This window comes from Terrapene carolina, unplaced genomic scaffold (assembly GCF_002925995.2).
Source record: "Terrapene carolina triunguis isolate 2854851 unplaced genomic scaffold, T_m_triunguis-2.0 Scaffold62, whole genome shotgun sequence".
Taxonomy (NCBI): domain Eukaryota; kingdom Metazoa; phylum Chordata; order Testudines; family Emydidae; genus Terrapene; species Terrapene triunguis.
The window spans coordinates 42,442,054-42,463,803 of NW_020664413.1; the positions used below are offsets into that span (position 1 = coordinate 42,442,054).

General features: G+C 38.3%; 1 protein-coding gene across 1 annotated transcript in view; it reads right to left on the reverse strand.

The window, feature by feature from the left end:
* Positions 1 to 21,750, reverse strand: part of CCDC141 (coiled-coil domain containing 141) — a 144,864-nt gene that overhangs the window by 2,163 nt on the left and 120,951 nt on the right. Inside the window, exons 18-24 of the mRNA XM_024204039.1 lie at positions 17,780 to 17,920; positions 16,902 to 17,096; positions 13,750 to 13,933; positions 11,270 to 11,382; positions 6,319 to 6,444; positions 5,435 to 5,521; positions 761 to 1,647 (exon numbers count right to left, since the gene is read on the reverse strand). Of these exons, the coding sequence (XP_024059807.1) occupies positions 761 to 1,647; positions 5,435 to 5,521; positions 6,319 to 6,444; positions 11,270 to 11,382; positions 13,750 to 13,933; positions 16,902 to 17,096; positions 17,780 to 17,920 (1,733 nt within the window). The remainder of the gene's footprint in view (positions 1 to 760; positions 1,648 to 5,434; positions 5,522 to 6,318; positions 6,445 to 11,269; positions 11,383 to 13,749; positions 13,934 to 16,901; positions 17,097 to 17,779; positions 17,921 to 21,750) is intronic.

The window sequence follows — 21,750 nt, forward strand, 5'->3', positions numbered from 1 at the left end:
CAGAGGTTCTCTATGGGAATTTGGAGAAAATAAGTGGATGATATGGCTATGGGAAATTAGAGTTGGGTTTTATTAAAATAAACCAGCACATAAAGTTCTAAAGATGACTTTATTATGAAATCTTCTGGACCCTCCATCACTCTCTTACAATCTTTAGTAAAGGATTTATCAAAAGATTTTTACTCTGAAGAGATATTTATATTTCTCACTGATAAAAGTTCCTACAAATGTAATAAAAACAACATACTTTTGATTGTTAAAACCTGTGAATGGGAAATGTGGAGCAGACAGAGTGAATATTCAGTGAAAAACTGGAGTTCCTCGTGTATAGACTTATTTTCTTTACGTTCATTCTCTCCACTTCTTGGGAAGAGGGGATACTTGCAAGTAGCAGGCACACTGATAAGGAATTAATCTACAGTAAGTTGGCTCTGAAGGGGGAATTTTCTTTCACAATCATTTTAAAAAGCGGAATGTTATACTGAAAAATAATGTAACAGAAAAAAGTGTTTGATGTGTTTGCATTTGAAAATAAATGTTTGCTGCTCTGATTATTCTAAAGTTGACAACAGTGATATTATTTCAAGTGGGTTAATTGAAAAAAAAAAAGTTTTCTTTGCAAATGGAACCATGCAGAAGTGTGGAGTGATATAGATAACAAGCAATTCTCTCTAATTTTCAGATTAGTACACACAGTTATAAGTAGTGCAATGTGTATTTCTATAGGTATATTTAGGTTTTCTCATTATAAGCTACCCACCATGTCAGTGAAGGCTCTGGAAATCCTGCTACTTCTACTTCCAAAGTCACCGGAGAACCTTCCATGACGGTTACATTGGACAGCAGTTTGGAGAAGTTAGGCGCCTGTCCAGATAGGCTGGCCATGCTGTTCTTTTCTGATGCACTTTTAATCTCTTGTTGGGTGACCATCTGCCTCTGACAGCTTCTGGTGGCGTCTGATTGAAACATGAGACCTGAGAATGCATCAGGCAAAGCATGCAGCCTATCCTGGGTTTTAGTAAAGTTATTAATGTCATGCAATTGTTCTTGTGTTTCTGTCATGCTTCGGTGAGCTTCATTGTGTTGTATATGTGTCTCGTGCACTTCACTGATCATGCTATATGCAGGCTTTGCATGTATTGTGCAGGAAGCAGTGATGTTTTCAGGTACTTCTGGTGAACTACAAGTCAAAGGAGATTCCATTCCAAATTTTGGATAGTGATCTATGGTAGATGGGAAAAATCTCTCTAACTCATCTGATGTGGTTTCCCTTCTATGATTTGAAGTGTCAGCATAAGCAACAGGTGTTAAGAGATCAGACTCATCAGTCATTCTTTTACTGCCAGAGTTTATCTGCATTTGCAAACTATAGGAGCTGACATGCAGACTATGAGAACTACAGCAGGGCTGCTCTTCCAGCTCAGCTTCAGAATGCAGGAGGTCGGATTCAGGCATCTCGGAAAGCAAGGGCAAAGAGATATCATCAGGTGATATACATTTATATTCCTCGCTGGAGGGCATTTCTTCTGCCAGCAGCTCAGCCTGTAAACTATCCTCTTTGGCAGAAGGAGCCAGCGCCATATCCTGTGAAACGAAATCCTCACCAGCTGGGCAGACAACTGAAATATCAGCCAGTCTCGTCTCTTCCTTAAAAATAGAACAAAAAGAGAGAACAAGTTACTGTAGCGCACATCCATATTTTCATGCACAAGTTAGAAATAATATTTGGAATATTACTTCTTATTAAACTCAATCCACTCTGGGAAGCAGGAAGAAATTTGTGTGGCAGAGAATCACTAGCAGAAATTTTGCAGTTAGGTAACAGGAGCTCCAAACAGCTTGTATACAGTCTGAAAGGAAATACAATCTGAACACTTTATATTTTTATTGATATAACACCTAATATCAATGTACAGGTTTTCGTGTGAGCAGGTGTCAGCCAGTAGATTCCCTGTGCCCTGTGTTTACATGGGTGTTTATTAATCTGCTACTGCTTTGTGAATGGTCACCATAGTAACATGGTATAGTATCTATTTCCTGCATGAGTTTGACTCTACCATTCCTTCTTTATTATAGTAAAGTTACTGTGGCCTTTAATTCTCTTGGGAAGAAAGTGGCTGGTTGCAGTTTGTGGGTTTAGGAGCTAGTCCAGCAGGTTTAAGGAATTTTTAGAACATTTTAAACCTTTTTTTTTTCTGGTCAGTTGACTCAGACCTTGCCTGAATCATTACTGGGAGCAAAAACATTACTATTTTAATATTATAAGATCAGGACCAAATACAGATTAATTTTCTCTAATCATATTCACATAAAGTAGTTGCACATGGCACATGATTGCACAGTTGCAGCTGCAAACCAACATGGATGTAGGCCAGGTCTATACTAGAAAATTAGGTCGGATTAGAAAATCCACACCCTTGAGTGAAATAGTTACGCCGACCTTAGTCCCTATGTAGACAGCACTAGGTTGACAGAAGAACCTCTTCCGTTGACCTAGCTACTGCCTCTCGGGGAGGTGGATTACCTATGCCAATGGGAGAACAGCTCCTGTTGGTGTAAGTAGGTGTTTACAATGAAGCACTACAGCACTGCAGCTGTGCCACTGTAGCGTTTTAAGTGTAGGCAAGCCCCTAGTCTGGTTTATTTAATTGCTTCTGTGCCTGGACTTTGGCCAGGGTTTTGTACAATGGTAATTGTGAAAGGTGCAATCACATACCCCTCCATCCCATTAAACTACATTTGAACCAAAGCTCCGGGAAGGTACTTTGAGAGCACAATCCCTTTTTTATGGTCCAGTGCTCCTGTTAAGCTCTGTATAAATTATTTCATCGATCAGCCAAGTGCATTAATTCAATGTATAGGTCTCCAATTTTCTGTCACTATCTCCGTCCACCACACATATTGTCACTAACAAATGAGCACATTAAGTGTGTGTGTACATGCGCAGTCCTAGCTGGCAAGAGTGCAGCTGGATCTTCTTAGTGGCCTCCAAGATAAGTGTCCAGTGACCATTTCAACAGGATCTTTCCTTCTGCATTGTTAGTTAAGTGTTGCTCTGCTTGTAACTACTTTTACCGGTCTTCGGCACACACAGTAAACAAGACATTCAGCAGCGAAAGAAAAAGAGATCTGCCAAAAATATATCCAGGCCCCTGGGCAGATATCAGTCCTAATACAGCACCAACAACATAGCTTCATTGTTCAACCCTGGCACTTCAGCCAGTTGAAGGCTGTGGTGATTCACTACACAGACACATCAGTCTCTTTTGGTGAACTGACTGGAAAAAGCAGGAGTTCTACTGCTTTTATTCTGCCTGAAATGATTAATTTGGTCATGAAATGAAGTGGGCTTGGAATTCATTTGCTATAAACATCCACCATTTGATGAACTCTGACCTCACAAATATTGAAAAGAGAATAGAAAATGGGTGTCAACATGGCAAATAAAAATTTCAGTTCTTAATTTGCTGAAAAGTGTGTGAATGGATTTCCCCTGCTATTCACTCAGATCTAGTCAAGACTACTGCATCAAGCCAAGATGTTAGGGTTGGTGATATTGTCAATTTTTTATTAGAACTGTGATTAATTGCTAACCGGACATATCAAACTCAATTGACCTTCCGATATTGTCACGTATACCTGCTTCAGCTTCAGTCCTGCCCAGGCTTGCACTTCATTGAGCCCCGAGGCTGTATCTGGAGTTCCAGAGACCAAGATCAGACTCTATGTAGTACTTCAATAACAAAGATAGACTAAGTCTATTTATTAGAATATTACCAGAGTGAGAACTTCCTGGAAGAATATTAAAGCCTGAGCAGGCATATTTTAAAATGATAGGGCTAAGTAATTTCTAAACAGCTAGTCTCTATGCTCTGAATGAAATCAATGGCCCAGGTCCTTCCCCATAGTAAGGCTGATTTGTTCCACTTCATCTATATGAAGTGACCCCATATAGCCTACCATGGAAAGGCCACACCAACAAAGAGAATCTTTCAGTGGCATACCGCAGCTAGCCTAAAAGGCTGTGTAGCATGAGAAAAGAAGGTGTATATTGTGCTTTCCTGCACCCCAGCAATCTTCAGTGGCTGTAATGGCTGGTAGATAGGTTGATTGGCAATGGGAGTAAATTTGAGCATCCTTGAGACTGCTCTAATTTATAGCGGGGATTTGGGCCTGGTGTGCAACAGACCCAGGATTGAGGAAGTACAAAGGTGTGTATGCCACAGCTAAGGACCAAGAATACTAATACTGAAACAACTGAATGGAACTGAGTCCCAAAACTTTAAGTGAAATCCTGGCTCTATTGAAGTCTATAGCAAAACTCCCACCAATTTCAATCGAGGCCGTATTTCACTCTGTAATTAAAAAAGGGAGCCCAGGCTAGACTTGGTATTGGAATGGGAGTAACACACAGTATGTTAATTAAGCTTACTTCCAGTTCATCAGCAGAAAGGAAGCCTTTTGTTTTTAAACAAACAGCTTATTGTTAGCTGTGTTGCACCAAGACTTCACACAAGTTAGCTTGTAGCATTCTTCATCCATATGGTCAGATTGTCAAACATTATCTTAAACATTATCAGCTATCCTAGTTTTCTTTCTTTCTTTTTTTAAAAATTTTACTTGAATTTACCACCTCCCACCCTGAGGGATATTTCACATTTATTATGGTGCTTTATTTACATGTACTTAGATGAATCAGGATCTTGAGGTTCCAATCTGTTATTTATAGTAAATAAATTAATCCCAGTAATTTAAATATTTCTCTTGCATTGCTTGTCCCACTAAGTCCCATATTTAGGCACTGACAATTTGGGAGTTTTCGTATGCAATTTCTGTATATCCACTGAATAAAAACAATTTAGCCCATTAAGATTTTCATTCCTTTAAATACATGCATGATCATGTATTGTAATTCTTTGAGTCAACCTTACTTAGTTCCATCATGCATTATTATCAGCATGCACAGCATTATTTGGTTATTTATTTCTGATCTCTATTGCATGTAACTCAGGCAATAAAAAAGGTGACTGAACTGTTTTCAGGTGAGTATGAAGAAGATTATTTGCTGCTGATTTAGTGTTGTTGCCTATTTGATATAGAGCCTTGTAGCAATTGCACCACAGATTATGTATGACATGTCACCATGCTGAACTGCTGACAGCTGTAATTGTGTTACATCACATTTTCATTAGATGCCTGCTCTGCTATCATTTACACTGACACAAATCTGGAGTAACTCTACTGACTTACTGGAATTACTCTGGACTTACATCAATGTAACAGAGCAGAAACTGATCCTAAAAATCAGTCTGTCAGAGTTTCAGCATCCTTTGCTAATTACTCAATTGTAGGACAAAAGTTCCTTTGAGACTAGGGGAGAATTTGCTTAAGTTTTGATTTTTAAAAATTAAATGTCAGAATGAACCATAGATACCTTTTTAAGATGGGTGGTGAGAAGCATATTGTTGTTTTCCATTTTAATTCTGATTTCTGGCCTTTCAGTGAGTGTATCTGACTCTACCTAAAAGGAAAAAAAAAAATTTAAAGCAACATAAATCATTTAGATCTCCAGTACCCAAACATTTTGATAGATAAAAGCACTAGTCTTTCAACTTTGTCTGGTTCAAATCCAGCCTGAGCTATGAGTGAAATATTTATATCTGCAATAATTTATTACATTGTCTGTTAGGAGAAATAAGAATGTGAAGGTATTGGGGAATATTAAGAGTAGGGAACTAAAAGAGTAGCTTAAGTATCATAATAAGAGTAACCCCCCTAATATTATTCCCATGAGCCTTACTGTATTGTAAATGGACAGGGCAGAGTTAGACTCTACTCATGGGAAGGTGGAATCCTGCGGATACAGTCCCATGGAAAATAGGGAGAGGAGTAAGAAGCAGAAGCAGACAGAGATGGGAGTGGCAAGGAAGAGAAATGGAGAAGAGGGATCAGCTGACTAAAATTGGATATTACAATTCCACTGAGGAGGATGTGACAATCTCACCACTACACAGTGGTTGAGAAGAGGAACAAAGGAAAGGAGATATACCCCAGATCCCTAGGTGGCCCTCTCAAGGATTGAACTCACAACCCTGGGTTTAGCAGGCCAATGCTCAAACCACTGAACTAGCAAGTTGGACAAGAGGCAAGGGGAGGAAGAGGAGAAAATGGAAAGTGAAGGGATGGGGAAGAACTACACTGATCATGTCCATGTTGAGGGAGGCTTCTAGTCAGTTGAAGTGATAGATTACAGACCTTTTAGCAATGCACCAAAAAATTTAGTTTACACAAAGTTCCAGTGCAGAAAAATTTACTAACCTCTTGCTTTGCTTTGGTAACTTCCTTATATGTCTCCTGCCTGTTTCTTTCTTGTTTTCTTGGTATAGTGGCTGACTCCTCAGCAAAACCACCTGTATCAGATGTTTTTTCTTTTAACACATCTTCCTGTTATATAAAGAGAAACTTCAGGGACTGAGCACTACAAAGTAATAGTTAACTGTTTGTTACACTAACATCCTGTACATGGTGGTAAAGTAAACATTTGAAATATATATTACAATCTGTTACCAGTACAGTGTAAATTGGTTATGGCAGACCTATTAGGCAAAGCCTGATTTGTCCATTTTACACAATATCCAGGATATGCATGGACCAAAGGTGACAGAAGCTTTTCTAGGGTAGGGAAACTGAAGACAGTACATGGAACTGTCTGGAGAGCTGACCTGTTTGGCAAGGAAGCTGGGAAACTTCAAGGAGACTGTTCCCAGAAACAGGGGCAGCAAAGGGAACAGAAAATATTATGGAAGTGAAACCTTTAGAAAGAGCAGATAACTAAAACATGGGTATAGATTTTATGGAACTTGTTCTGGAAAGGGAAGGAGCCATTAGAGAATCTCCAAGAAGTGCAATATGATTCTAAATGTCTAGAGGATGAAGAGGAGAAAGTTCTCTCTATCTCTAAAGCAACAGCCACATAGATGATCTGATTGGCTTGGGAAACTAACTCTCTCCCCACTGTCTGGGCCCAGATTACACAGAAATTTTACATCAATGATGTATCATTTTTTTTTTGGCTGACTGATATGCATTTCTAGAATATTTTGTCATCTGAATACCTCTTGGAAGACTGCACAACCTCTTATAAGTAGGCATGTGAATAGCATAAATTCAATCTACCATACTGTATTTTATTAAGGCAGCATAAATTCCTTAAGAATTGGTAAAACAGAAATCTAGACTTTAGCTTCAAAGGACACCAATGTGCTGCAAACCAAGGAAAGCCAGAAACTCTATAGTTATAGTTTTATACTTATAACTTCAGCTGAGTGGAGTAAAATTACAGTCCTGAATAAGTCTCTCTAGCAAAAATGCTGTCTCACCATTTTTCCATTCAACTATGAGAATACCATTACATGTAGAAAACTGCTCTAGAGTGCACTGCAGTGCTCTTCCTAGAAGCCAGTTTATTTTTCTGGAAACAAACTTTTATATTTCCCTTAAAAGAAACCCAAAGTAATTTTCCTTTTGATATTTGACAGCCATGTCAGATTACGTATGACAGTGTAAGGTGACCTTGTTGTGTGTGCGTGTGGTTTTATTGCTTTTTTAAAAAAGATAAAAAAGGAATCAATCCTGTTGGCTCAGAACACTGTGTATATATTCAGACACTTTACTGAATGACTTATTCATTAAAAGATGCAGGTGAAAGCCAGTCAGACATATTGTGAATGGACTATATGAGCATTAGTTTAATCTCTGAGAACACAACACATCTCAGGAAAGGAATATCTTTCATTTGGTGAAGAGTACAGGTTGAGGAATAATCCCCTCTCTCTCCCTCTCTTTCAAGCAAATTTCACCTCTGATACTATTCCTTTTGATTGGTTAGAACTTATTTCTCTGAACATTCTAAGAGTGTTATCAAAATAAAAGGTTACAATGATCAGTTAAGAGTGTTTGATGGTCCAGAGCTGAGCATCTGACTTGATTTGCATTTGTTATTATTTCATTAATATATTCATTTTTAGAAAACAAAGTGTCTACAGGTAATAGGCTCTCGTTCTATGCACTGGGTGCCTAATTTTTACATGAAAACACATAAAAAACAAAAGGACTGCCCATCAAATAATCACTCCAACCCTCAATCCATGTCCTCCATAATAGTGCGAGAAAATATAAATAATTTATAAATGCATAAAAAAGTTAGGATTGTGTTTAAAAGCAAATAGGCTAAGTTTACAAAGCAGTCAAAGAAACAGAAATTTCATGTGGTGAAGACACTATTATCATCTAATGAGTTTCATTCTAAAATGGATGTTTGCTCAAACATCCCCAAGGCACGTTTTGAAAGATATCCAGATACAAAGGAGGGATACCTAGGAGGAATTAACTGTCTTTTGAAATATATACAGAGAAGGCAAGTTACTTGTGTATTTCACTTCTCCTTATCCATGATCAAAATAGTTATTTGAAATAGCCCAACTCCCTTTGAAATGCAAATTAGGAGGAAAACTAAAAGACTTCCTTGTCAAGAGACAAGGGATAACGAACTGAAGCAAATATGCTTTAACTTGGAAAATTATTAACTCACCAATAATACACAATCACAACAATGTCCAAACATCGTAATTAAAAGGTTTAGACATCTGAACACAACGCCTCAGAGGGAATATTGAGTTATAGGAGGAGTAGAGGGGACAGGCAGCTATCTGGCCCACTGCCCTTGCTCTGGGAAAAAACCCAAACAAAAGCCAAAGATAAACATGCCAAGGGAACAAGCTGTCAGCATGGGAGGTAAGTGAATTACTGAGATATAAAATGTATTTGCCAAAAAACTCTGTTAAAAAGAGCTATGCTAGAAACTGCATGTCACTTGGGTCAAGCTAACACTAAGAAGCAATATTACACTTTCCTTTACAATCATTCTATACTTTTCAAAAGCACAACTGTCAGAACATCTGGAAAGGAATAGTTACAGGATCCAGATGGTTTCCCAGTGCCACATAATCCTTTCACCATTCAGGGTCACCCCCACAACCTCAATATTGTCCCCTAAAATTTGCAAAAATAGATGCAAAAAATAAAAAAAAAATGGCTGGGATTTTAAAATCCCATTTCTCAGTCAAAGGATCCAATTTAAATTGAGTTGACACATACAGTCTTCAGGAATGGAGAACTGCTCTGACAGATCCTATGAGGCCCATTAAAGTGGGTTCTTGTCCTGAAGATTTTAGCAAGGCCATCGCAGAAGGCTATAGGAGGGGAAGACTTATCTACATTGACAGATCTAATTCTCATTTACATTCCTTTATACTGCTTTGGCAGTGCAAAAAGGTGTTAGTGTGAATAAGAATTAGGCTCTTAAATCTTTAAGAACTTAAAGTCCTAGATCAATAGCTTAGCGTTTACATGGATAAAAGCTTCTACCTTTCTATGTCCCCAGTCACTCCATGCCTCTAATTCCTGGCACCTCTTTCCATTACCCTCATTTTCCCCCTTCATCCTCTATGCCCTGACAGTTTCTTGCCCACCTCCTCCATCTGCCTCCTCCACAGCTCCCAACTCCATGCCTTGGCAGAGCTCACCCAGCCCCTATACTTCCTGTTCCCCTGACCCCCTCTTCTTGACTCTTGCTCTTCCATGTTTCCCCACTTCCACAGCCATGACTGAAGTCTATAGCAGACCAATTAATAATTATGAAAATTGTAACATATCTTTAATCATTCCTCTGTTTACATATGCAAATAGCTCTGCATAAGTAAGGCCTAAGTTGTAGCCACCGGTAGCAGGATAGGATGAGAAGACAAGGAAACATGAAACAAAATTTAGGATACGTGCAAATTTGAACAGAACAGAGCATTTTACCACCTAGCTACATTTATAAGGAATCAGAGCTGGGGCTCTCTTTCAGCGTGATTCAAAAAAGACAAAATATCAGTTTCTCATTTGCTCTTAATTTGTGGTCTGGGTCTGGGGAAGGAAAATGCTGTTTCTTTCCCTCAGGGCCTCTGCTCATACTTTGTATGCCTCTTCTTTATACATCTGCTCTAACAAATTTCTAGTTAATCCCCTCTCTGCCTACCTAAGTGCGCTTGTCTTCACTACTGGGGTAAGTCAACCTAATTTACTCGACGTAGCTTAGGTTGACTTACTGCGGTGTCTTCACTGCGCTGCATCAATGGGAGACGCTCTCCTGTCGACTTACCTTAATCTTCTTGGAGAGCTGGAGTACTATGGTCGACCGGAGAGCACTCTGCCATCGATTTAGCAGGTCTTCACTAGCCCAGCTAAATCGACCTCTGCTGCATTGATTGCAGCAGTGTCAATCTTTACGTAGTGACGACCAGCCCATCATAAACACATTTATGTAAGTATTTTTTTTAATTCAGGGGACCAGGATCAGTTGGGGAATTAAAAAGACTCTTCAGCAAGGCCAACAAAGCAAAACAAATCTGGAAGCAAAGGCATGAGATTAAAAAAGTTAAGAAATTGCTCAAAAAGTCAACAACAGGGAAATGTTTTATGCGCCTTAACTTCAAACTTCTCCAACCTTCCAAGAAAATTTTTATCATGAGATATGATTTAGTATGTGCAATTTTTGAGGGTTTAGTTTCTTTGGGGGGGAAAATTGAGCTTATAATAGGAATCGAGCTTCATTCTTAACTATGGAGTGGCTACTGCAATTCCATAATTCCTACTTAATCAGTATATTGTAACTAAATGGTTATGCATAAATAAGTATATTTATCAGAGTGTTAGGTTAGAAATACTATTATTTTGCTTTAGCATTTATTTTATGATTCTGTTTTCTAAACTGAAATTACTCCTTTTAACACAGTTTGACAGCAATTTTTGGTGGGAGGGGGGTGGAGAGAAGTCAAGACTGGCTGTTTGACATTCCCAGAAGTAAGGCACCTAAGTCTTGTGACATCAAAGGAAGTGGAAACAGGAGAAGAAGTACTTGAACTGTGAATTTCCTCCTCAAAAGGTTGCTTGAGCGCACTAATTGCAGTGAGAAGGGAGTACAAGGAGAGTTTAAAGGCCAGGAGGATTGTAGTTATTAGACAGAATTATGTCTGTGCTGTAATGGAAGAATAACTGGTAAGAGAGAGCCCGTTTTGCTTTAAAAATCTGTGTAATTAAGAAGTACACTGTCCCCCTCAAATTGTCTCACTATAATTTCTTAACACAAAATACTTATCAAAATACTGGCATTATATAAGCTATTTTAAAAGTGTCATAATATATTCTCCAAATAAAATGAAATTACCACAATCTGCTCTTCAAGTTCTCTTAAAGAGATACACAATTCATCAATAGAATCAAGAACTTCTTTGTGTCTTTTTATTGTTCTCTCAATATATTTCCTTCCTTCTTCAAAACCTACAGTCAGAAAACAAACAGCACAACAATGAAACCAATACAATATTATATCAGACAAATAATTGCTCTTTTCTGTAGTCTCTGTTTTGTTCCATTAGTTTTACAGTATAAGGTGAAATCCCTCCTAACTTAAAGCATTATGGTTACGGGCCCTCACAATCTATTCGAGTCTTTAGGGTCAGTTCCTCCCTGACTAAACAATGTCACTGACCAGCTGACAAATGATTTTAAAGGGAAAGTGGACCCTATAAGTCTCTCTAGGGCTAACAGCTCTTTTATTCAGCCAGGGAAGACTTAAAAGGGGGTTTTCAGTCCAAAAATTATGCTGACCTCCCTGTCAAGGGGGAAAAAAAACAGTGAAGGGGATGAGGAGGCCTTTCCCAATATAAGGGTGTACAGAATGTGAAGGAACCCCCAGCAGCATTTCTGGTTGATTGGTGTCAAGAAGAGTCTGTTCCCCACACCCTATTCTACAGTAGTTAGGCTTAAAATGGTGAGCATGGCAGATAGACAGTGGCTGCTGGCCCCCTCCACACATAATTTTCAACATTGAAAAAATTGTAAGTTTGGGGTACCTAAGAACATATTAAAATTGTAATCTCGACATTTGGCTTATCAGTTTTCACTAAGCAGCCCAGGACTGGGGATGCCTCTTTTCCCAGCAGCGGGTGACACGGCATGAGCTCCTCTAGTCATAGGGCTTTAACACTAACCCACAGGCTACATGGCGGATGATTAGGTGGCTTAACTAAGCAAGGACTGGAGAAATGAATGACATCATCGGACCTTTTTCTCCATCCATAAACCTGCCCCAGTGTTTATTTTGTTGGGTTCGGGGCCTGTACCCTGGGCTGTCCTTTTCTTCTGGATATGTTGGCCAATTGTGCAGTTAGGTTCCCCAGCCTTCTAGGAGCTACTACACTAAAGATATTTTCTGACAAATTGGGTTGTAAGTTAATAGCATTGAATTTATAAGGAACTCAGGACCTAATTTTAAAGGACCTCCTGATTGTGTGCACTCAGTTCTTGTGTGTGCAGCCATTTGCACATGCACAACTTGCACTTCTACATGTAGCCATGCAAAGACAGGTTTTATTTGCATAAACTGGTATGTATACCCAATTTGTACTCTGAAAAATGTGGCCCTCAGTTCTGTGACTACCAAAAATGGTTATGAATTTCTTGAGCTTTCATGGACTTTTCATGGGCACTTAATCAAGTTTTATCAATTATGCAAATAATTGAGCATGGCTGTGGTATGTTCTATCTAGCCGACAATATTAAGCAGAGGGCAGCTGCATTCTGTACTAGCCAGATTTTCTGAGGGGCATCTACAGTTCCCTCCAGTTGGAGCCTGATAGATCAAGTAACTAGAAAGTCACTGGGAGATACAAGAAGAGAATCCAGATCTTCTGACTTCTACGCCTGTGCTTAAAACACAATCTTCCCTTCTGTCACTATAACATCTACAGAGCAATCGGCCAGCTACTACATCAGAGAGACAAGGTGGGTGAGGTAATATCCTTTACTGGACCAAGTTCTGTTGGTGGAAGTTAAGCTTATCTCTCTAATATCCTGGGATGGACATGACTATACCAACACTGCATACAGCTATGTACATGACATACATAATGCAATAATCAAATACCCCTAGTTATAAAGAGCATTAAATGTAAAATATTCATTCAGCTCCAAGATCTATAGCTATAAAATACTTCAACTTCATAGATTTTCCAGTTACAAAACACAGTTAACCATAAAGTCTTAATTCTAATCTCATAAAAACTTCAAGGACATTTAATTTAGACTTCAGGGTAACTCAGAGTGCAGCTGGAAAAGCAAATGGCCAATGAACTTTCCAGAACTTAAATTCTGATTTATGTTTTTTAACCCTTAGTTCTGCAACATCTCATATATCTCAGTCTCAGAACAGTGTGCTCCCCACAACCTTAAAGGTGGGAGGCTTTCTCTAGCCAGTGTGAAGAACAGCAGTTATGGCTACTTGAAGGCTCCCCCTCTCCTTTGGGTTAAGTGGGGAAGGAAAAGAAGGGCAATTGCTTGAGCAAATGGCTGAACGGAAGGGGCTCATGTGGGCCACTGGCCCATGCGCACCTGAGAGAGAGGGTATTTATACTTCGTTCCTTCCAGAGCAGCAGCATTGGTGGCTTCTTGATAACTGGATACTTCTAGAAACAACTGCCCAGTCAATACCTTAAAACAGCATTTGATTTTAACCCCATGGGATTTTTTTAAAAAATAAATAAATAAATGTAGGAATTAAACAATCCCTTGCTTTCTCCTGTCCCAAACTGTTCAATTTGCATTTGGTCAACAGCACATCACTAGGCAGCTTAAGGGAGTCATTACCATATAAGTGTTTAGCGAGGTCAGTAATCTGCTGAATTCTTTCCTCTTGTTGAGGCACCATAGGCTTGATAAACTTATTGAACTGCTTGTAGAGAATTGCCACTGCTTCCCTCGTTTTACACTCTGCAGAATACTTCCCAACTCTAGCGACTGTAGCACTTGCTTCTTCATACCAAAACTGACACTGGCATGTATTGGAGAGGGAAAAACCATGGCATTTAAGAAATGGATACAACAAAGCTTTATAAAAATGAAACAAATATTGACAATAAGAGCTTTTAGTGCAGTAGTTTTGTCCTATATTCTTGTGTCTCTTTGAATAACAGCAGTAAAGATGAGAAGTAACACAAATAACGTTCAGAAAATCTGTGGTGACAGCATAACCTGATGAATGATAACTCATTTGCAATATTATTCCTATAATCAAGAGTTGATGAATTTTCTGTTAAGTTGCTTTGGACTCCATACAAATGCATTCTCTTTACAAGCAAAATGATATCCTTTTTTAGTTACTACCTTTCGAACCTCAGTTTGGGCTGGGAACCAAGTCTGTACTCTTATGCATCAGTAGAAATTCTGCAGGACAAATCAAACCCTCAGTTACACCTGTTATAACTCGATGGACTTCAAACTATAACTTCAGTTACATCTGTGAAACCCAATGTCTTCTATGAGGTTGCACAGATTTAACTCACTGGAAATTACAACTTGATCTAATGCCCACAGAAATCTTTCTATTGAGCTCAGTGGGCTTTAGAGCACATCCTCAGTGAACAATTTAGAGTGATAATGCACGAAGTGGAACAGAATCTGGTGCTCACTCAGTCTTAGCTATGTTAGCTCTGCAAAGCTAGCAGGCGTAAAATTCACTAATTTTTTTGGTCATTAAGATCAGAACTGATGACTTTGCATACATGAGTCAAAAATCTATTGAGTGAGATGGTGCTATTTTTACAGTTCAGTAAAACAGAATAGTTACAAAACACTTTTTCAGAATAAAATAATTCTTTAAAGTTTAGCATTGGGAAATCCCAGCTCTTTCCAAGGGGTGGGGGACTAAACAAATATAATTGCACAATTGCTGCCAAATTGTTCACCTCCTCAGGAATGAACTGGATTTTGGGAATGTTTATTGACAGTGGGGAAATTGTTTTGTCCAAGGATTAACATTTTGATCTGTCATGAAGGAAAGTTATCAGTCATGCATTTAGATTAGAATGAAGAACTGAAACAGCTTTATTGCTAAAAATAAATGACCATGATGATAGGAATGTGCTTGATTCACAGAAGAGTAAAATGCTGCTAGAATTTGGTCTTTAAAAAACGTTCAGCACTACATTACGGAGCCTATTTTAGCTATATTAGAGTGCAATTTTAGAATTCTCCAGAAGGGTAGTAAATGAAATGCTGTTGTGGATTTGAGGTTTCCAGGGGCGGGTGGAGGAAATCATATATTTAGCTGATTTAGCAATTTAAAGTATTCTGTTTTAACCGCTACAGATTTGAATTTTTAAACAAGATTTCGTTTTGCAGCTTTACAAACCACACAGACAGTTCACAGTGACCAGCAGGCAACGGTAATGTGTTGATTTGGGGAACATGCGTCGCTTTTTGTTGTGCACCGGAATACATTGTGGAAAACAATCAAATGTATGTTCCAGAATAGTCCGAGTCACTGTGATTATCACTTATTGATGGAAACTTTGTTCTTACATGAAGGAGGGAGTGGACAAATAGCATTAACGAAACTAAGATATGTAGGACGCTCTGACAATTTACTATTTTCCATCAGAACAAGACAAGTCAATTTATTAAGTGACAGATGTAATATTACTGGAAGTCACTGGATGGTGCTACTGGAGATGGTCTTACTAATTCTGTTTATCTGAATGTTTAGGAGTTAGGTCTTGGGAAAATTCTGATTTTCAGCTGTGGTGCAGCTCTTTTTAGATGCTAAACATATCACCAGTGAAGTCTGTTTTGCTCTAACTAAAATATTTTTCTTAGGTTGCAGTTGCTGCTTAAAGGCTATACACATGAAAACAACCAACCAATACATTAATGGCCAAACTAAATCAATCCAGGGCCCAAAGCACAACCCACAGGGACTCCCCAATGGTCCCACACCTGTGCTGTGGCCCTGTACAGGAATCACAGCCCCTCCTCTTCTTGGGATGCCAGCAAGTTTCAGAGTTAAGACAAATGAAGCAGTTCAGAGGTTTGGAACTAATGTTTCAGGCTCTCTGCAAACTTAGACAGGCATCAGTTACAAACAGGTCACAATTTCAAGCTTTTCTTTGCACCCATAATGCCTACAAGCAGGGGTTTTTTTTAAATGAAGGTTGAGTTCTGATTTTGTGACTCCAGGAGCTGATTCTAGGAATGGACTTATAGTGCCCATGCAGAGGCCACTCAAGGCACTCTGCCGCCCTACACAACACTTCAGTGTATCGTCCCCCGCCACCACTCAAATTTGGCCTGACTGCCTGTCATGATGGATGGGTGGTGGGGTGAAATTTGAGCACGTGGCATTACGACTTGGCACATGGGATTGCAGCTGCCCAGAAATCTGCTGTCCTTGCAGCTGCCTACCTTGCCTATAGCTAGAGCGGCCTCTGTGCCTATGCTTTAATTCCATCCTGATTCTGCGGCATCAACATATTACAAAAGGGACAATTGCATATGAGCAATATCACTACCTTGAGTAACCTCTCCATTGTCTCTCTGATTAGGATATAGAGAGATCTGTCCCTCCGAGCTGGGGAGAACCAATCAGAACAATGCTACATCTCCAATTCCCTTGAGATGGTGGGAAATAGTATCACAAAGAAATCACCCTAATTTATGCAGATCCAGTGGTCAAGGAGCCCAGGGTAGGATGTATGGAACTGAAGCTGTAAATCCAGTTTGTTGGTTGGAACAGCAGCTACAGAAGGGCTGTGTTGCAGCCCCAGAGGTGAAGGTGGGTGAGTTAAACGTATCCCCCCAAAAACTCCAAGGTGTCTTCACAAAGGCAGTGCAGGGATTTATGGGTCCAAGAGGATTAATGGCAAAAAATCTAACTATAGAGGAGTACACTTTTATCTCCCCTTGCAGGCCCCATACTGGCCCTTTATCAGAGCTACAGAGTGGATTTCAGGTTTTATTAATACCTCTTCCATCATCTGCTGCAGATGCTCAATCCGATCCAAATTTTGCTTGTAATCCTCCACAACTCTGCCAAATTCGCTCAGCTGTTTCTGTAACTCGTTGACTGACTCCAAGAGAACACCAGCTTTACCATCAGGATGATTTATTACACAGCCAGTAACTTTCTTCTCTAAATTATCCATCTTCTTTCTCAGAATCTATTTTGAAAGGTGCACTCTTGTTAACAATTATGTCATGGATGTTTTTAGAAATTGAACAGTAGGGAAAATTTGCAAGCCTCCCTTCATAGCCTGTTGTCTAAAAACTACAGTTAAGAACACTATACATTTTCAAAAGCAAAGACAGAAGACTCTACCCTTAGATGGGCATGGACAACTCCTATTGCAGTCAATGGAAAAAACACACATCTCTCCAAAGGTAAATTGAGTTAAACATTTCCAACTTTTTAACTTTAAAAGAAATAGATCTTCCTAGCCATAAAAGATAGGCTCTTATTATTCACCCTTGAATAGAAAGATCTAGATGGTATCTAGAAAAAGGGCAAAGGAAGAATTTTAGCTTCTCATTTTGACTAAAAACAAGTTAATTTTTTAAAAGCATATTTTGTTAACTTCTACAGTATTAATTTCAACATACAGGTCAAGAATCTGATGTCAGTAACATCAGTGCAAATCTGGAGTGATTCCGCTGATTTGAAGAAATAGGAGTAACTCTCTATTTACACCAGTATAAATGATGTCAGGAACTGGTGTACACATTGTATGTTGTTATTCATAGATTGGAAGGCCAAAATCACGTAGTCCGATCTCCTGCTTAACAGAAGCCAAACCATTTCACCCAGTAACACCTACATCGAGCCCATAACTTCTAATGTTATTACCTGCATTTTTTCAGCATACATTTCAACCTGCTGAATTTGTATCTTAAGAACTTTCAGATTTCGAGCTTTTTCTGTTTTCTTGGTATAGTTAAATTTCAGGTTGTTGAATTTCTTTTTCAGATCTTTAAATGACTCTCTGAGCTGTAAGAAAATTAGCATATTTTTCAATAAGAAACACCAGAGCACATTTTAAGATTGTTAAATGGCTGCTAAGACAAACTACAACAGGAACATTCAGAGCTTCTCCCGGGGATTAAAAACACTATAGATCATAAAGGAATCTTTGTGCCCTCCGTTCCTCAGCAGGTAAAACTATAAGTCAATGTTTCTTTTCAGTAGTGGAAAAATCTTGCTGAATGAACATTTAACAATATTACATATAAATCCTTGAAAATATACCTGTAATATAAGCATTCTTCTAATGAGAAAAATTTGCTTAACTGCCTAAGGCCAGCATAAAGCCCTACGTACCACTTAAGCCCTGTGAGCATGGAAGGCATGAAGAGAACAATTGCATAAGGGAAGCTTTGCACCTCCTGCATGTTGAAGGGGGTCTACGAGTCAGCTAGCACAGAAAGGGATGGTTTGGTCAGGGTAGGAGCCAGTGGATACTTGCTTAGGGTTAAATCCTGGCCCCAAAACTTCCATTGACTTCAATGGGGCCAGAATTTCACCCATATGAGGTATTCGGAGGAATTTTGTCTGATATTCCAATTCATAGGCTGAAGTAGTGGCCATGGAGATGCTGTAAATCCCATGACCTGCCCATGTGTTGAGGGACATGAGTTTCATACTGTACAATTCTTCTTAGTTCCTGGATAAATAATCCACCGAGGCTTGGATGAATTTCATCCATTGTGACTTTCCCCTACAAAATTTGATTTAGTTTGTATCACCTTAGTTTTTTAAAGATATGACATGATCATTATACTATGAACTAGTCTTTAGCAACCACTCATGGGAGAGACAAAAATTAGTTAACAGGAAAGGTACTTTAATAAATGTGGAACAACCACTTAATCCATTTGTTTGGGGATACTTTGGGAGATTTTCTCCAGATAGGTTCCCTAATAAGAATAATTTTTTGTATAAAGTTCATTCCAGAAAAAACAAGCATTAACAAGTATCTGTGTTACATAATCAGAATATTACTGCAGTTGTAGGCAGTGTATTAGCTGTATAATAAGGAAGGTAACATTTAAGACCCTGATCCTGCGAAGAGCTACACACATGCTTAATTTTATACACAGTGAGTAGTCTGATTGTCTTCAATGGGACTAACAATGTGTAAAGATGTTCATAACTCTTTGCAGGATTGAGGCTTAATGTTGTGTCAGCGCTGGAGCTTTGGTGAAATTTTCAGACCCATAGTTTATTTGCCAAAAAAATGCAGTTTCAGGGTGACTAAAACAATCTGAGAATTCGGCAAATAGTTTTAGCCAAATACAAAATGGGGGGTGGGGGAATTGAAATAGTTGAAACGGTTCATTTCAACATTTTCTAAATGACACATTTTGACTTTATTTTAAAGCAATGTTTCATTTTGAAATGTAGCTAGATTTGTTTATTTTTTAAAGGATAAAACACACCTGAAAAACAAAACAAAATGAAAAAAAATTCATTTAAACCCAAACAAAAGACTTTGTTCTAAGCAAAACATTTTTGTTTAAGTGAGGAAAAACAAAATATTCAGTTTTGGTTCAACAATTATTTTTTGTTAATATGATTTAAATATGCTCAAAAATCATGCATAGTATATTATAATATCAATTTAAATTGTAAACAGTGCTCATTACCATGGCATATAATTGTATAGGCCTGTTATGGTTTTATTTATATATTTATTTTTACTTTGTTATCAGTGTTGCTTTGGGTTCATTTTAAAATGCTCTGTTATAAAACATATTTGGGGTTTTGTACAATCCTGTTTGTTTCCCTATATAACAACTTGCCCTATATATTCAGTGAGATTAGCACATTGAATATTTTGTTGAATTCCACTAATATTTTTTATTGGTTCAGAGTTATTTTTCCTTGAATCTTATATAGTTCTCCAATTTATTTATAACTGCTAACATGTCTTTTTTGCATATTTACTAAACAAATAACTTTAAAAAAAAGTTTTTAAGGGATAGACCACAAGAGACATGAGTGAACCATTTCTGTTTATAATGTGCTATTATAATGATAAGAAAACTGCTTAAAATATATTTTTGGTACCTTATAAAAGACATCATTAGAACTAAAATTTAATTTTGAAATAAAAAATTCTAACAATGTATAATTAATACAAATAAAAGAATTTAAATGCTTTTTTTAAAATGGGGGATCCTCCCACCCCAAACTTCATGTACCCTCACAGATTAAAGACTTTTGCTTTTATAAGATCTTGTACATTATGGCTGTATGAAATAAACTGTTCTAAAGTTATTTTTATCTAGACCAAGCGATACAAAGTAGATGTATAAAATTCATTTACCAGTCTTAATGATCTAGGGCCTGATCTGTTCCTACAAACACTTATACTGGAGAGTAACTTTATTCACTTGTGTAGTATCAGTGGGCTCAGGATCAGGCCCCCAATTTGGTATTTAACATGTTTGAGTTTTTGTGTATTTAAGAGTCAGTCAGACATATATTCAAAATCCAAAGAGTAATGAATGCCTGTTTTGTAGTTACTGTAAGCACAGTGGCTACTCATACATTATTATTATTTACTAATGTTAAACCACCAAGGGACATATTTTTCATTTGCATTTAATCTAGGAGGATAAAATTCCCAGCTAGCACATGATAGAAGCAATGCACAGACAGATGGCATTGACTCAGTCTGAGAGAAAGGAAGGGAATTCTATCATCAAGTGTGATCTCCAATTAGTTAAGCTGTTCATCCCTCCTAATTACAAAGAATAATAAATCTATGATAAAGCACCATGTTAATAAAGGCAGGTGTATGGACTGACATTTTGTCTTCAAAATACAAAATCTTCATTTTAAATCTAATTTGGAGGAAAATCCCAGGACTGACATATAGATGAGTAAGAGTTTATTTTGGTTTACTTTCAGAGCTTATACCCATACACTACTAATCATTTATAAGGACAGAGGCTCTTTTCATAGCACTATGGGTATGTGAAATGAGATCGCCTTGTTTCAGATAAGATGGTTCATGTGTCAAAGGTCTGCAGCTGCTGTCACTCTTCTCTCTCAGACTCAGTGGAAAACCAGCTCAAACTCAGGGCCATACACTGCTCCCCATCGACGCATGCAAACAACTACTACTGACATCAGCAACTGCATGCTCTCATTGAGGGCAGTATACAGCTCTGAATATTTAGAAGCAGAGAAATCTAACCTTATCTCAGTTCTTCACCCATTTACTGCAAAATGCAATGTGAAACTGCTAATAGAACTTTTCCTCCAAATACCTACATGATTTCAGCCTCCTGGTTTAATGGAACTTTATCACATAGTGATCTGACCATAGTCTCATAGTCCTTATTCATGCAGCTGTTCCTAACTATAGTCTCCTGTGTCATAGGTGGAGAATGATGGTGGAGGAGGGGGATGGCTGCTACCACTTGCTAAGACTTATCACACAAGAAGCACAAAACAAACACTAAAAGCAAGGCATAAAGCCGCTTTAAAAATGTTTTTGTTAACTGTAAAGTTTAAGAAAAACATTTTTCATTCATATCCAAGATTCTTCCGGAGGCACTTCAATGAGGCATTCCCCTCCCACATAACCTCCTGGAGTCTGGGTATGAAAATAGGCAAGAGGGGAAGGTGGCTGAAAAGAGATTTTCAAAGGGATAGAGACAAAGGAACAAACAGAAGCAAAGCTGGCTAGAAGGTGGGGAGAGGAAAAAGATGCCCTTCAATTTATCCCTGGTTATGACTTTAGCACTGGGATCTTGTCAAGTCGGCAAGGTGCTGAGAACCCTCAACTCCCACTGACTTCATGAATTGAG